Source organism: Cololabis saira, chromosome 19, assembly GCF_033807715.1.
Source record: "Cololabis saira isolate AMF1-May2022 chromosome 19, fColSai1.1, whole genome shotgun sequence".
Taxonomy (NCBI): domain Eukaryota; kingdom Metazoa; phylum Chordata; class Actinopteri; order Beloniformes; family Belonidae; genus Cololabis; species Cololabis saira.
In genome coordinates, this window is record NC_084605.1 from 20,460,346 (window position 1) to 20,477,465 (window position 17,120).

General features: G+C 41.8%; 1 protein-coding gene across 1 annotated transcript in view; it reads left to right on the forward strand.

Moving 5' to 3' along the window:
• Positions 1-2,110: 2,110 nt before the first annotated feature.
• The window catches only part of mprip (myosin phosphatase Rho interacting protein), a 71,736-nt gene continuing 56,726 nt past the window's right edge, over positions 2,111-17,120 (forward strand). The window contains exons 1-3 of the mRNA XM_061708763.1: positions 2,111-2,901; positions 15,113-15,190; positions 15,870-15,935. Coding sequence (XP_061564747.1) covers positions 2,779-2,901; positions 15,113-15,190; positions 15,870-15,935 — 267 coding nt within the window. The 5' untranslated portion in view covers positions 2,111-2,778. The remainder of the gene's footprint in view (positions 2,902-15,112; positions 15,191-15,869; positions 15,936-17,120) is intronic.

The window sequence follows — 17,120 nt, forward strand, 5'->3', positions numbered from 1 at the left end:
CTCTGAAGCGCATTCTGCTGACCCCTCTCTTATTTCCTTAAGGATGTCCCTAGTTACAATATGGGAGAGGGAAAACACAGCTGCAATTCTTCACGTTTACACAACTCCTTATCTTCAACTTGATACATGCATGTTCCTCCTTGACCTTGAAACACCATGGTATATATTCAACCATGGGAGCAGTTCTTTGATGACTTCATCCGCAGTAACGCTATCTGACTTCTCTCTACAAAACAAACTCTGCAAATTTGACACACCAAACAAGCTTAGTTTATATGGAAAGATAATTGGAGTAAATATGAGATTCATTTATGTTCAATTATTCTAACACTTAGCTCAAGGGTCCGCAACCTTTATTATCAAAAGAGCCATTTCGCCCCCACTTCTACAAAAAAGAAATTTGTCAGGAGGCGCAAGAAATAACAGAGATAAAAGTTTTCATCTTTTATTTATTTTAGCTGTTACAACCCCTAAATATAACAACAGAAGTGCAGTGTGCATTTGTAGGCGTACTTTGAAATAAATTAAACTGTGAACTGTAGGCCAATTTCAGTCTATATTTGTGTAAAAGTAAAAAAAAAAAAAACTACCCCACTTTAATATAAAGAAAAAAATTTGCTGCAGCTTAGCAGCTTTAAAAATAAATATAGAAATATAGAAATTAAAAATTGTTCTTTTAAAATTAGATGGCATCAACTCAAACTCCATGATAACTGCCCAACAAAATAAACTAATAGCATGAGTAAAAATGAAATATCATTTATTTATGTTCAGGGTTTTTTTCAAGGCCAAAGGCCAATGAGGATGAAGAGCCGCATGCAGGTTGCAGACCCCTGAGTTAGCTTATTCAAAACAAGGATTTAAAAAAACAAGGATTTAAAACAAAAACCAAGATGACTTATTCCTACCTCCATCTGTGTGTCATAAATTCTGGGAACTGTGGAGATGATAGTGGATTTAAAAAAAAACACCCTCATAATAACACACTCATATGCTGTAACAATGCACCTTTCAATACACATGTCTACCTCATAATGCCCTTTTCACTTTTTTTTAAATTGTATATATGTTAATAAGAGCTGTCATTTGTCTATTTACTGTACAGTGAGCGAAACAACTGGAGTCAAATTCCCAGTCTTGTCTGACCTGACTTGGCCAAATAAACCTGATTCTGATTCTCATATTCTCATTCTCAAATTTGAGTTGTACATACACACCAAACAAGCTTAGTTTTTATGTAAAGGCAGTTGGAGTAAATATGAGATTACTTTATGTTCAATTATTCTAACACTTAGGTCAGGGGTCCGCAACCTTTATTATCAAAAGAGCCATTTTGCCCCCACTTCTACAAAAATTGTCGGGAGCCGCAAGAAATAACAGAGATTTAAAAAAAAAAATGAGATCACTTTATGTTCAATTATTCTAACACAAGGGATTAAAAAAACAAAACAATACAAACATCAAAGCAATATAGAGTTCTGGACTTTGGACTTCTTCAGGCCAGGAGAGCTGTTGCACTAGGTTGGAAGAGTATGGATGCCCTTACATTGAGAGTGTGGATAAGGGAGCTTTCTGGCTGTATCGGACTGGAAAGACTAACGTACATTGCTAAAGGAAAACGATACGAAAGGGCTTTGCTGAACTCTGGGAACCATATATGAACATTATCACAGATGAAAGTGCAAGATTTGCCTGAAAATAACTTTTTTTTAAATTTATAATAAATAAATAAAAAAATAAATATAATTACATTTTTTTTATTTATTTATTTTTTAAATTTCTGTTTAATTAATGTATTTAATTTATTTTATTTTTCCTCCCTGATTGGTTAATTCAATATATTATTTATATTTCAATTGAAAATGGTGCAAGCTAAGTGTATGTGTGTCTATGTAATGTATGTGTAAATGTTGTATGTCTGGAAAAACTAAAAAATGACAATAAACATATTGTGAAAAAAAAAACAAAAAAACAAGATGACTTATTCCTACATCCATCTGTGTGTCATCAATCCTGGGAACGTAAACGCGTCAGTTGCCGTGCTCCGCCAGTGGGCGGCGCTGACGCGCAGTTATCGCGAGATCTCCACAGCATTCCCTCTCCACTCCCCCTTCCATTCGGGAAAGAAGAAAATAAACCACCGCTGCTGGTCGTGGAGCTCTCCCCTAAAACACTCCTGCAGCCGCCCTTAACCCTCCACCAGGCTGGAAACCGTCGAGAATCTTCCGGGACTTTTCTTTTTTCCCTGTAAAAGCAAAGTGGGAGCCAGAGAGGAGGTTTGGGGGGGATCCAGATCCAGATCCAGTGTTTGTGCGTGTTAGCCGCCGCGGCTACATGTAGCTCAGTGGGCTGAACTTCTCTGCAGTTTTTACTCTCACCCTCCCCTACATTATTGATCTGGACCCCCCCACCCCACTGCTGATCTAACTGGATATTACCCACCTTGTCTGAACTTCCCTTTGTGGCGGGCCATGGACTGAGGGTGTCCCAGGCAGGGGGCAGCTGGCTTGATGGCGGCTGATTATTCATCTGCAAGCAGGGAGTAACACGCCCGGGGGGGCAGCGGGCTGAGGGACGACCAGACACGGGCTTTACTGCATTTACCTGAAACTTATCTTTTAATTGAACATGCAACGGAGTGCTGGAGCTTTCCCCAAGCTGGGATAAGGTGGGGGGTGGTGGGGGTGCGGGATTACAACTCCAGCACTGATACAGGAGGGGAAAAACAAGTTACAGCGTTAAGTTTATTTATTTATTTCCTTTAAGTTCTCATATATAATGTCTACCGCGAAAGAAAACCCCTGCAGGAAATTCCAGGCGAACTTCTTTAATAAAAGTAAATGTCAGAACTGCTTCAAACCCAGAGAGCTGCATCTGCTGACCGACCAGGACCTGACCCAGGTGAGCAGCTCCGCACACACACACTGGGTTTCTGAGGCTGTTTGGGTTTGTGTGACCAGCTGATCAGGCTGGGAGGATTTAAGATGCCCACTTCAGGGGCGTCAATTGGGTATGGCAAGGTATGGCAACCGCCACACTTTGGCTTCAAGGGAAAATGTAAATGTTTGTTTTTTAAATACATTTATGGAATTACTCTGTGTCTATTTGTATTGATTATTCTATTACTTAATACATATAGAATAACTACAAATGCAAATCAGAACAACATGATCGATTTCACTATTTATTATACACTGCAAAAACTCAAAATCTTAACAAGAATATTTGTCTTATTTCTAAAAAAAAATCTCATTACATTTAAGACAAGACTCAAAAACAACCATTTTCACCTGTTTCAAGTAAATTTTCACTTAAAATAACTAGAAAAATCTGCCAGTGGGACAAGATTTTTTTGCTTGTAATAAGAAGATAAATCTTGTTCCACTGGCAGATTTTTCTACTTATTTCAAGTGAAAATTTACTTGAAACAGATGAAAATGGTCAAATAACAAGTTATTTTTCAGGTGATGACTCTTGTTTTAAGTGTAATGAGATTTTTTGACTAAAAATTAGACATTTTAACTAGAAATAAGACAAATATTCCTGGTAAGATTTTGAGTTTTTGCAGTGAGCGAGACTGCATTTGAAAAAGTTCCAATTTTCCTGACCACACAGATCAGCTCCATAGCAGACTTCTGTGATGAGTATTTGCTGGACGTGTTGATTGATACTCTAGTTAAGTTCTGTGACTCGTAACCTTGCCATACCTTAGCTTTGACTGAATTGACGCCACTGGCCCACTTTATTTCAATGGTACATTGAGGTACATTGATTGCATCTCAGGGGAACTGATGTCCTTAAATGAAATGATAAAAAAAAGGAAATTGTATTTCTACTTTTATTGTAGTGTTTTATTTGTGTTATTATTGATGTTTTATTTTTTTGTGAAGCACCTTGTGACATTCCGTTGTCTGTGAAAGGTGTTATACAAATAAAATTAACTAACTACTACTAAATATTGACATTTTTGTTACATCAGGGGGTGTGTAACTTCACAAAAGCCTCGTATGTTTGGGTTGGAGTCATCAGCAGGGTGTAATTATACAGAGAATCTACGTTGCATGTGATGCAATCAGTCCTTGAAGTATTTTTCAAGTAACTTCTGTCACAGCTTTGGTGCTTAAATATCTGAATACACTCAATTGTAATTTTTATATTGAATTGAAATCACAATAAGTGTCAGTGGTAGTCCCTGTGATGGGCTGGCGACCTGTCCAGGGTGTACCCCTGCCATCGACACCTTTTTATAGTCTCCAGCAGATCCCAGAGACCCTGAACCCTGGAAAAAGTGGGTGTAGACAATCAAAGGATGGATGAAATGAGATTAAATAATAAACGTGTAATTATATATTTAGTTTAAAGCCCAGGGTTTGTTTTGTTTTTGTTTTTATATATGAAAGCTGTAAGATTTGACACTTGCAAAGAACAGCTGTTTAGATGCCATGTTGAACAAAGATCTGCTGTGCTCAGGCTGGAGACGGTCCGGCAGACCTTGTAATACCACGTTGTCCCACTAGAGGTGACATAAACCAATTTAGTCTACCTTAATGTATTGAAATGAAAAAATCGAATCAAACACTCCTAAGATTGAAAATGTACACAGTAAATGAACAAAGACAGATAAGATATTTATGTAGACCCGCGAGGACACAGTGACAGACTCACTGTTGTGTAGAGATGCATCTCTGACATGCTGAGGTGTTGGGAGCGTTCTTTGCGTTTGAGATGTTAACGTTGTGCTCACTCAGCAGCGTTGGAGCATCACGGTCCACTTGCTCTGAATGGAGTGATGTCATGTGTGACTGAAGTGAGTTGTAGGTTTCATGTGTTGATTTGGGTCCATTGCTTCTGTTAAAAGTTGGGGATTATTTCCCAAAACAAAGAAACTCAGCAAATTTTTTTAAGCAAAAAATAGACTTAATTTTTTGTTTGTTTGGTTTAAAAAAAAAAAGATGGTATTACCAAGGCACGGCCCGTCGTATGCTAACACGAGGCTGCTGTGTGAACGTACCGTTAGGCAGTTGTGTTTGTGACAAATACAGTCAGTACGTACACATGCAGCGATTCAAGCTGGTTGCAGATCGGATCAGATAATGACATGCAGAAGATTGGATCAACTTGTCTGAGTACACATGCTGTTCTGAGAACAGACTGAATCAGATTGAATAAGCCACTGTAACCAGAGCATGGCTGACTCCGTGACGCTAGGTGGCGCTGTACCCGAGGTAACCATGGTAACCATTTCAACAAAGAGCCACTTCCGGTTGACCTCTGCTTAACAACAACAAGGAAGGAAAAAGTGCATTCTCACTGCTTTCCTATTAATAATCTGTCTAAAACAGCCTTTCTCAACCTTTTTTCAGTCATGACACCTTTCAAAAGTGAATAAAATCTCACGACACCCCAGAGTAAAATATAATTAAAAACCGCGCTGCATCGCTCTGACTGTAAATGCGAATCTTACACCGTGTCCACACTGCATGCGACGCGAGCGAGCGTCAGCGTCAAAAACAGTTCCATTGCTTTATGTTTTATTTGCACTGTCTATACTGGTTGCGAGCGACGCGGCGCGCCGTTTTGAGCTGGACTTTTGTCGCACGCCCTGCTTCTATTTTCTTCCTGTCGGTCGCGTTGAAAGCCGGTTGAAAACTGGAAAAAAAAGGTGAAAGCGCTGTAGGAAACAGTCATTTCAATACAAGAACCTCAATAAAGTGGCAGCTGCTGGAGGGAGATCGCCAAGGAGCTGGAAGGTTCTGATAAAATAATAAGATATAGCCTAACAAGAATCTTATCTTAATCTTATTTGAGCTTAATTTGTGCCGGATCCAACAAGATCTGGTACCTATTTGATCATTTCTCGTGTCCTCTGCTTTTCCCCACATCCCAGTAATGATGTGACATGTTTGCTGCATTTAACACCACAAACACGCCGCTCACTCCAGCTGTTCGCTGTTTCATTGCGTCACCTCACGCCGTTATTTTGTTGTTTTTTTCCCCACTTTGGTCGGACGGTAGACCTGCTTATATTTTCTTCCTGCCGCCTGCGTTAAAAGCGCTGTAGGAAACAATCATGGATGAGGAACGGCTGATCCAGTTAGTTGAAATGAGAAGTTATCTCTATGATTCCTCCTCATTTCACTACAAAAACCTCAATAAAGTGGCAGCTGCTGGAGGGAGATCACCAGAGAGCTGGCAAAGGGAGCGCACGGGCGGTTGGTGGGGAGAATAAAAGGAGAGTCTCGGGCGGGTGAATAAAGGCAGATTTATGGTTCCGCGTAAAATCGACGGCGTAGCCTACGGCGTATGGTACGCGGCGACGCGCAACGTTCGGTGAGTGCGCCGCGTTCCCTACGCCATAAGGTCTGCGTTGGTTAACGCAGACCATAAATCAGCCTTAAGGCTGCAGGCGGCGTGTGAGCAACGGATGACTAAGAGGGAGAATAGTTTCTCCAGGAGTGGAAGCAACGCCGGGCCAGTTATGCCACAGTTTGCAGATGGATTGTTGATCCGTGGGCTAACGTGTTTGCTGGGACTATTTGCGAGCTTTTGCAAAAGCGTGCATTTCCGAGGCGCCGCACGGCACGGAACGAGACTCTGACAGCGAGGAGTTCGGACTGGCACAGCTGATTTAGCGGAGCTCTTTAATGCAGAAACAGAGGATGAGACTTAATGGGTTTGATTAATGTAAAAACTGAAATAAAGTAGCCTACAATCAAACAAAGTTTTGCTCCCGCTGTATTTTTAAATAGCACCTTGTGTGCGTGTGTTCTTGTGTGTGTGCCTTTTCGGTCGGTGCGCCGTGTGTGTTTCAAATACAGAAATGACACAAGACTGAGGCCTTTCCACACGGCGCCCGTATGGTCGCGAAAATACAGTATTTATATATGAAATGTCAGAATAGGAAATATTTTGACGACACCCCTGAAGCAGTCAAACGACACCCCAGGGTGCTACTGAGCAGCGTCGTCATCTCCTTTCACTTCCAGGTGAATCCCCTCCCCCGGGGGAAAACCCCACCCGGGGGAAAATCTCGAGCATGCGCAGACTGTAATATCTATGTCCCCGTTCACATGGCATTAACAAGGCGGTTGCGACTGGCTTGGGACTGGCTTATCTAGGTGCTCCAAGTAGGTTGACGAATCCGGTCTGATCAGATTGACTGGACTGGCTTAAGGTGTTCACATGCAGTTTAAAAGTCAGTACGATGTGTGCAAATGATCTCCAACCAGGTTGAATCGCTGCATGTGCACGTACTGAGTGTGACTTGTTGAAACTGCCGATGGCATTACCAGCGGACACAGAAGAAACCGCCCCTTGACACCCTCACATAGGCATGTAACCAATCAGAGAAACAAAATATATCAACCAGACTAGTATCAATAAGAGATGTCCACAACAACCCTGGTGGATGACTGTTGTCAGCTTTTCAGTAAAAAACTGTTGATCCAAGGAAAAGTTTACAGTCCTTCAGTTCCTGTATGCAGTGTATTGTGTAAAGCTTGTCCCTGTCCCCAAATCCCTTGACTGGTTGGATATATTCTGTACTTGTGGAAAAGACAAAAGTGAGTAGATATAACTGGCCAAGCCACTTTACACTTCAAGCCAGGGGCCAACTCATGAAATGTCTTGTGATGTGCTGCTTGTACTTGGTCTGGAGGGCTATCACTGCAGAGTACATTTTTAAAGTAATTCAAACTTTATTAATAAAGCACATTTCATAGATAAAACTCCAAAAGTTGCCCCCATTTTCACAGATAAAAACCACAAAGTGCTTCACAATCAAGTCCAATAATAGAATAGAAGAATAGAATACTTTATTGTCAATGTACCTGGTACAGTGAGATTGAAAGCAGCATCACCTCTCCAGTGCAAGACAAATAAGAAACGATACTGCAAACAATAAGAAAGATAAGAAATATAAATAATATAAAAAAGGTTAAGGTGCATTGAATAGTGAAGACCTGAGATTCTATTTACAGATGATAGTATATAGTTACACATGTAGTGGAATATTGCACAGATAGTCCGGGAGTATTGCACGGTAAAAACAGTAACGGAGACGTTCACATATTGTTCAGGGCGATTATGATATATTATAATAATTAAAATTAGGAATGAACTAGGGATGCCCCGATATCGGTATCGGGGCCGATACTGCTCTCATATACTCGTACTCGCCAAAAATTATTGCCAGCAGGATGTCAGCAGTGTGGACATATTTCAAAATAAGGGACGACGACAGAAGCAAGGCAGACTGCAAGCTACGTGCTGCTAAGGTGTCAAGAGGAGGAAAGGAGAATATGTTGTTTAATACCAGCAACTTGATAAAACATCTCAAGGCGCATTATAAAGCTGAGTATACAGAGTTTGCTAATGCTACTGCAAGACCACAACAGCCAACATTAGCTCAGGTTCTGCAAAATCGACAGATAATGGCAAGAGACAACCCACGGGCCGTGTTGGGACTCAGCGGGCTGTCGGTGCGGCGCATGGCCGGTGGGCTGCGCACTCCCAGCGCGAGCGGGGCCGCGGAGGAAAGTCCAGCCGGCTGAGTTTTGTTTAAAATAGTTATTCTACTCATTTTATTTATTTTTGTTGAATTTATCTGTTGCAAATAAAACCTGTCTTCCAATTCATTGCATTTTTCATTGCATTGCTAGTTATTTTTGTGGTAGAAGTATCATATCGGTACTCTGTATCGGCAAGTACACAAATTAAAATACTCGTACTCTTACTCGGTGTGAAAAAAATGGTATCGGGGCGTCCCTAGAATGAACCAATTTGACATTGATGTCAAATATTGGGACCAATATTCTCAAAATATGTTGTCCAGACAGCAGATAATGGGGCCAATCAGGGATTGGTCAATATATAATATCCAATGTCTGCAACAGACAAAAATTAGGACTGGAAAAAGTAATATAAGATCCCAAATGTGAATACAGGAATAGTAAATCAGATGTATATTGCAGACCCATATAGACACAAATGGCAAAAATCATAATTTACTAAAAGCATGTCTACGTAAGAAAATCACACAGGATTTTTCTAGTTTTGCCTGGCAGTTTGACTGATGGTGCTGCCGTAATCTGTTTTATCCCAGTTAGATGGTGCTCTTAAATGGGTTTTCCCCAAATTAAATGTTAGCGATCACTATTTGGAGGCTAATGGGGACCTGAACGGTGAACAAAGATGAGTTGAGCAAAGATTAATTGAAGCGCCATTCAGCTGTGACCACATTGTAGGCATTCTTTTTTTTTTTTTTTTTTAGTCTTTCTCTCGCTCAGACCATTAGTTTAGTCTGTGTTGTATCCTGTAATTGATCCCAGATGAGACCCAGATGGGCCCTTGAATGCAGCAAAAGAACCAAACGGCGACGTCAGCATCCTCCTCTCCCCTGTGAATGTGTGGGGGTGCACACTTGATCTCTTTTTCAAAAGTGTGTATCATTTTTGGCACACCGGTCTAGTGCAGGTTAACCCTTCGGATCCCGTAGTCCTGGATAGAGGTTTCACACATTACTTCCTCTAATCTCCCCTTGACCTAACCCACACTCTCTCTCCCACGCCCCGCACGATGCCACTTGGACCCAGAGAGGCTTACGTCCCGGGTTGTCCGTCGTCGCTCATCACTGTTGTCCCAGTCACCCATAGGCTTTTGAAAGTGGCTCCAGTCTGTCAGCTATCCAAACAGTCTGCAGGGAACTCATTTGCACAAGCAGGTTTTGTGAGAGATTTCAGGCCAGTTAGGGCTACCACGCCATTACTGACCGGCATTATCTAACGCACAAAAATCAATGTTAAACTCCTCAGCCTTGCTCAACGGGTCTGAAGTAAGGTTTGGGATTTGTAAAATGTTTCCAGTGTTCAGAAACCAATATGAGCTGACTGGGGAGATAAACTCAATAACCCAGTAGAAAGAAAGCTCCAGTAAAACTGTCTAATGCGGTTAAAAGGCCATGAATAGGCGATTTAGCTAATTGAATTTGAGTTCTAAATTAAATGTGCGTTAATCAGAGCTTAAAGGGAACAGGAGATTCGGCTTTGGAGCCAACAGCCCACATTGAAGTGTTATGCAAAGAGAAAAGGGCCGAGTGCCCGGAGGACAGGTATCCAACGTAAACAGCCTGTTGAGTAAACTGTACTAGACTGAGAGCTGGGCTGGAGGGAGCTGTTTCTGGAACCTGAATGAATTCTTTTATCACAGACTGGGTACTTTAGAAGACGATTTTGTTTCTCTAAGCAGTCCTTCTGTTGGTCCAGTACCCCTCCCTTTGACAGCCACAGGTACAAAACAAACCAAACCATTTCAGCTGGGTTTTAAGTGTTTTTTTATTATGTCTAGGGCGGTAATTTATATCACAGCTAGCAGAAAAATCAGAATCGGCTTTAATGGCGACGCATGTTCACAAATGTGAGGAATTTGGTTCTGGCTCTTGGTGTCACTCGAGCACAAAACAATGACTTCCACTAGCGGGCGTTCCAGGTAGATTTTTCGGAGCCGGGCCGCTTGCGCCTCACCCTTAAGGCTGGATTATGGTTCTGCGTTACACCAATGCAGAGCACACGCCGTCACCGTGACGCCGTCGTGAACCCTCCAGACTTCTCCAACACTCCATTTTGCAGCGGTGCAATGCCCCCGCGACCGCTAGGGGGTGGCGATCTTTTCCTGAATGTTTTATCCGACTTTTCCGGTCACAGTGAATCAAAGAGATAAGGACAACTATTGTGCAAAAAACCAAAACAAAAAAAAATCACACATACACGAAGAAAAGAGCGCTGAAAGTTCACGACTGCTTCACGAACAGCTCACACTAAACAGCCCTGTTATGTCAGCCGCTTCTTTCGTTTGAACCATCAGCCATTTTCTTGGGTTTCCCTTCTCGTTCAGACTGGATGGGTGGAGTCAGGTGATTAAAGACACGCTGTCTTAAAGGGGAATGAAACTAGCCTATCAGCCCACAGACAAAAAGATGTTTCTTATCTTGTTTTGATCAAACATTGAATTTCCCGAAATGGGAAAATTGACGTCGGTCATCGCAGTGAATGTTGGTAACGGTACATTTTTGGTTTATCGCCCAGGCCTAAGTAACATCTGTTGTTTACGTGTTTCTTCTTTATTATTTTGCTGCATTCTTCTTTTTCATCTCCCTTAATGCTATTTGCGAAGAGCAAAAAAGTTCATTAGCGCCACCTAGTGGTCCGCTGCTCTATTTTTTTCAGCCAAAGGTTCCTGTTTGGCGCTACAGTGTCATGGAGACACACCGGCTGAAGGGGCTGAGGTTAGTGACGGTCAGAGGTTAGAGGTTCCTGTCTGGCAGATTCACCCTGAGCTCTGCTAGTGGAAACGCACCTTTTATGAGGTCGAAAGCAACATTGATAAATTACTTCTTTAGTCTGTTGGTCCGGCATCTCGGCAGACTATCAGCAGCCTGGAGGAAACGGCACAAAGTCTAGAAAGTGGGTGGAATGGATCCGTCAAAGAAGTCCAATGATGTCCAGAGGCCGTTTCTTCTGTTTCTGTTGAGACTGAAAGTAAAAGTCCAGTCCACATAACCAGACTAATTCTCTGTATTGAAGAGGAAACTGATTAAGATGGCCGACAAGACACGGTGGTGTCACACAGTCCAGGAGAGGGGGGTTGGTGGCAGGACGGCGATAGAGGATGCAGAATGGCTGGGGTTTACACTAACGTGGGAGAGGGGGAGTAAGCCGAGCTTGGATAAGATGAGACTTGAGGAGTGGGAGCAGAAGTCACAGCTGGAAACAGGAAGTGTGGGGTCAGGAAATCAGTATAGTTTTCCTGAGGCTGCTGCTCGGCAGCCCTGTGTTTTCACTGACAACTTCACCCAAACGCTTTAATGCAGCTACTGACCGCAGCCTGATGGGCCGCAGGTTGTCCGCGGTTCTGCCCCGGCTAATGCAGTTTTCCAGTGAGGGCCTTTTGTTTGGAGGATCACTTCTGTGATAATGGGATGACTTCCGCTGGGCTCCCCGGGTGTCACTCCCAGCTGCGTTTGTTTTTGTCACTCGTAAGTTTGGACAGTGAAAACAGCACCCTGGCTAGACTGAATCGAGTTTCTGTTTGAAATACCACAGGTTTGGCTTTGTTGGGTGTTTTCCACTCCGATAGTCTTTTCAGGTACCATTGTTAACGCTTTGAGGAATTTCCCCATCTTAGAAGTTTTAAATATTTGACCACCTTTGTCACTAAAGAGCTTATCATCCTATTGGATCTCATGAATTATAATAATCTATACTAGCATGTAGTTTGCAGTGTTGCTTCCTTTTATTTAGTTCATTTATGTAGTTCAAACAAGGCGGTGGAGCAAATGAAACATGTTTTTTGTGAGTTGGAGCTGATAAATGTTGAGCAACAGTAGGGCTGGGCGATATGGACCAAAAGTCATATCTCGATATTTTCTAGCTGAATGGCGATACTCGATATATATCTCGGTATTTTTTCTGTGCCTTAATTGGGGTTTCCCCCAAAGCATTATAGCATAGCATCTTTAAGGCAAACCCTTAAAAAATCAGTTTTAAGTCAAAGCCTCGTGCCAAATGTCACACAGGTTCCTTTATTAACAGAGGTCTGCACAATATCAAAATGTATAAAACAAATGAAATAAAAATAAACTGCCTGCATATATAGAATAAAAATGCTTCTTGAATAAAATAAAACAAATATCCCTTTCCTGCATAACAATTAAATTAAAATACACTGTGCAATTAATACAATGTAGACCGTAACAGGCAGACTTTTCCACTGAGGTTGACAGTTGTGCAAATAACAAAACATTTGTGCAAATCTCAAATAAAACATTCAAGTCAATTTGTCACAAAATAAGCTACGGTATATCAAAATCGTAAAAAAAAAAAATTTTTTTTTTTTTTTTTTTTTTTAATAATCGATATAAACGATATTGTCTCGTACCATATCGCGTTTGAAAATATATCGATATATATTAAAATCTCGATATATCGCCCAGCCCTAAGCAACAGCAACGTTTACCAATATGACAGCAATCATCATAATGAGTCTGTCGGGTTTCCCCTTAAAACAACACCATGTTGCAGAGATAATGCTAATGCTCTGATACCTTTTTAAGCCCAGTGAGGGCATCGCTGGTGTGTGAATGTGGTGGTCAGAGAGGCTGTTGGCCCGAATTAGTTGCCACGTTTCCATCAGTCTGCCCCAGGCCAGCTGTGGCTACTCATGTAGTCTAACATCACCGAGTGTGAATGGGAAGTGGATGAATAATGTGAGCATTGTGAGTGCTTTGAGTGTCTAGAATAGCGTGATATAAATCTAATCCATTATTAAAGCCGTGTTTATACTTCTGTGTCAAAGCTACACCGTAGCAGTGGCATTGGTGTGAACCCGACGGTGTAGGCCACTGTGGCCTGATGGGGACCTCTCCAAACTTAACCATCAAGATGGAAACATCGCAGAGACCCTTATTTTCAGCAGCATATGCCTTTCTGTTATTGGTATTGGAACAACTCTAGTTCCGCTGCAGGGTTCCCAGCTACGGCAAACATGTAATTGATTCAAAATAAATCACACGTTTCCTTTTAAGTCAACGGTTGGGTTCATGGTTGGGTTATTGGTTGGGTTCCTATTTGAACCACAGATCATAAACATCCTCAAACATCTAAAAATAAGCTACATCTTCATAGCAGCCACTCGGCTCTGACCTGGTCGGTTCAGTCCTGTCAAGTTGAAGGTATAGCACTCGCTGTAAAGTCTTCAATTTTAAACTTTGCTTTTAAATTTTAATATTAAATAAGATTAATAACACAAAGCACCAGGCAGACAGCAGCTCCAGCTGTAATGGATGTGGTTGGTTATCAGACAGCCGAGAACCAGTCCTCTGTCGCCAAACCAGGCAAATAAAATGCCAGAATGTCACAAAATTGTTGCCAGATTTAAAATTTTTACTGCCCTTCACTTTGGTGGACTTGACCGAATGCATGTTTTGTTTTCCTCCTTATACTAAGTTTTGGAGAGGAGACAACCTTACAGGACAGGAAGACTTGTACAGCTGATTTGACTCTGTAAGGAGAGATTTTATTTTTTAATTTTTAATTCAGGTATGAGTTCTTGGCCAGGAGCAAAGAGCTGCACATTTACAAGATATAAAGATTGAAAAAGATTGATAATCATAATCTTGGACTGGCGTTCACACTCATCCAGTGACCTAAGCCAGCAGGCTCTCTAGGAAGCACACCTCCAGGTTGGGAGGGTGTTGCTGAGATTTCACAACCCCGTCCGCGGAGGAGTTTATGTGCCGTTGCTTCTCCTTCCTGAACCGGCTGCTCTTTCTCGTCTCCCCCGTTCCCCGACTGGTCATCTCCCTCCTCTGGCTGCATGACATCAGGGCACGAGTCGCGCCATTTATCATCCTTTTGTCCGTTTCCTTAACCGATTTGATTTATGAGCTTCTCAGTATGCTGAACCTTTTTAATGGGTTCATCCCATCAAAACTACCTTTCGTAGACACGTCCATGCAGGTTCAACCAGGCATGTATAGATTTATTGCAGGCATGCAGTGACACGGAGCAATGACGGGGCAAGTATTAGAGCGGCAGACGAATTATTGGATTCGTTTAGGTTCCAGCAGAGACTCGGGGAGGGTTGTGGAAGTGGCGGGCAGCTAATATAAGAGCTGCTTGCTTGTGGTTAACAGTTAAGAAAGGAATGCTCATTGTTATAAGAGGGTTGTTTTAAAAAGCCTGATATGTTTCCATGTTTCTGCTGGAGCTTTTGCACCAAAGTAAATAGTTGTCAAATAAGCCAAGAAGTTAAACCCTTGTTGGGTTTTTTTCTCTCAGCCTGACGCCACACAGTCAGTCACTGTTCTCATCTGTTTGCTAGCGTGTTATCACATAGAGTTGATTACACCATGAGGCTCGCAAACTGGTTGAGTATGACTGCAAAATGCAGGGCAGGAACAGGGGAACATCTGGATCCCAAAAGGCTTCTTTCAATTAAAGTCAACAAGCTTCTCCGTCTGTCTCCCCGTCCCCTCCCCCTCCGCTCGCACTCTCCTCCAGTTTTAATGATTACCTAAATTGCTGTTTTTTTCCCCCTCCCCTCTTTCTCTTTACAGGCTAAACCTATTTATGGTGGATGGCTGTGCTTGGCCCCCGAGGGAACTGACTTTGACAATCCAATGCAGAGATCCCGGGTAAGAGCATGTGCTTTAGGCCGGGGTGTTTATTCAATTGAAATAGGTTTACAGGCACAGATACATCCCCCATATAGTGCAGCCTGTTTTTGCTTTAGCAAAGGTATACTTTTGTGTATTTTTTAATAGTGATGCACCGAAATGAAAATTTGTGGCCGAAACCGAAAATAATAATAAACACTTGGCCGAATACCGAACAATACCGAACATGGTTCTTCAGCAGTTTTTCATTTATTTTGCCAATTTTTTCACCATTGCATAAATCAAATACATTTGATTTAGGCATGCTTTTCAAAGAAAAAAATCTTTTACAAAATTACAAGGTAGAAAATGTTTATTGAACATAAAAAAATGAAAATTTTTTAATTTCCCAGCATTATGTTGTTTTGGTTCCACCTCCTGGTGAATGTTAGGTAAAATTCTTATGGGGTTAGTTTTTGGTTGGCCAACGATTTATGTAGTGCGCAACGTTACGGGACGGAGCGGCCAGTCTATTTCCTTATTTTACAACGCCGTTATTAATTGTTCGGTTTTTTCCCCCACTTATTCCACCGAACACCGAAAGTGTTTTTTTGCCATTTTCGGCCGAACAATTTCGGTTACCGAACAATCGGTATTTTTTAAACCAATTTACTGTAGAATCAGACTGTTTTTAACATGTACTTTTCTCTCCGCGCAGAAATGGCAACGGAGATTCTTTGTGTTGTACGAACATGGCTGCCTTCGCTTTGCCCTGGACGAGTCGGTGAGTATCACCCGCCGTCTGCTCGCTACGCGCAGGCCTGGTTACGAGGATGATTCTTTAGGGTGCTCTTTTAACCTCCAAGTTGGCATTGATTGATGGTTAGCCAGGTTCTCCCATGATGCAGTAGTGGTGTGCATTTACAGTCTTTAATCTGGTACGGGAATATCTGCTGCATACAAACCCTGAGTTTCTTCTTTTGGGGTGGTTTGGTGTGTTTATATGTGATGGTTAGCTGTTGGCTGATGCATTAGCCACTTTCATGCTGATTTATAGAAGAATTCAGTCTCCTGGTTCCGCCACACTAATCCTAATGAACCCTGTCTAGCCTCTCCTAGTAGGGCTTTAATCAAAAATTCAATTGGATCAAAAATGCATTAAAACCACCACTCAGAACCTGTAACTGTGGTAATCTTACCCAGGTTAATTGTTTGTTTTGAACTCTATTACTTTCTTTACTTGTGTGTTTACTTGTGTGTGTTCATGTTCCCTTAAAAACGTGCTGCTGCATATCTCCCTTCGTCAAGTCACAAATACAGAGAACGGAGAAACTTCAACAGCTCGTACCCAAGAAAACTGCATTGTTTGGACGTATTTGGGCTTTTTTTCCCCCTTAAAGCTGATGTAATTTGGAGGCCTTCGAATAATGAACAAACAAGTGAAATTAAAATACTGCAGAACAAACACAACCTTCAAAGATGAAGGATGTATTGATCAAAACAAAGTCCTGTGACCAAAAGATGAAACATGGGCAAAAAAATAGAAACAATAACACAAAGGTAAAATTGTCACACTAAGATCATAAATGAGGTGACATGTTTCTGTATGTTTTATTCTGTAAAGCACTTTGGCTCCCCTAGAGGTGGCTGTAAAGGGCTATATAAATAAAGTACATTTACATGTTCTCTTAATCCTGATATTGATCGTAGGTCGTATTGCCCAGAGCTATATCACCAGTATTCAGGCGTTCAGCGATCTTAAGGCGGTTCCTTTTCTCATCTTCATGGTCCACGGCAAGCAGCAATAGGCGGGTCTGCATTAGTTGGTCCAGGAAGGCTTTAGAGGACCTCAAATCACTGACATGTGTGTCTGTTATCATGAATGACCCTACAGGGAGAGTTTTCAGGAAACCTCCATGTTTTAGACACAGCGTTTGTATGTACACGGCTAAACTGTCGTACAACTTGG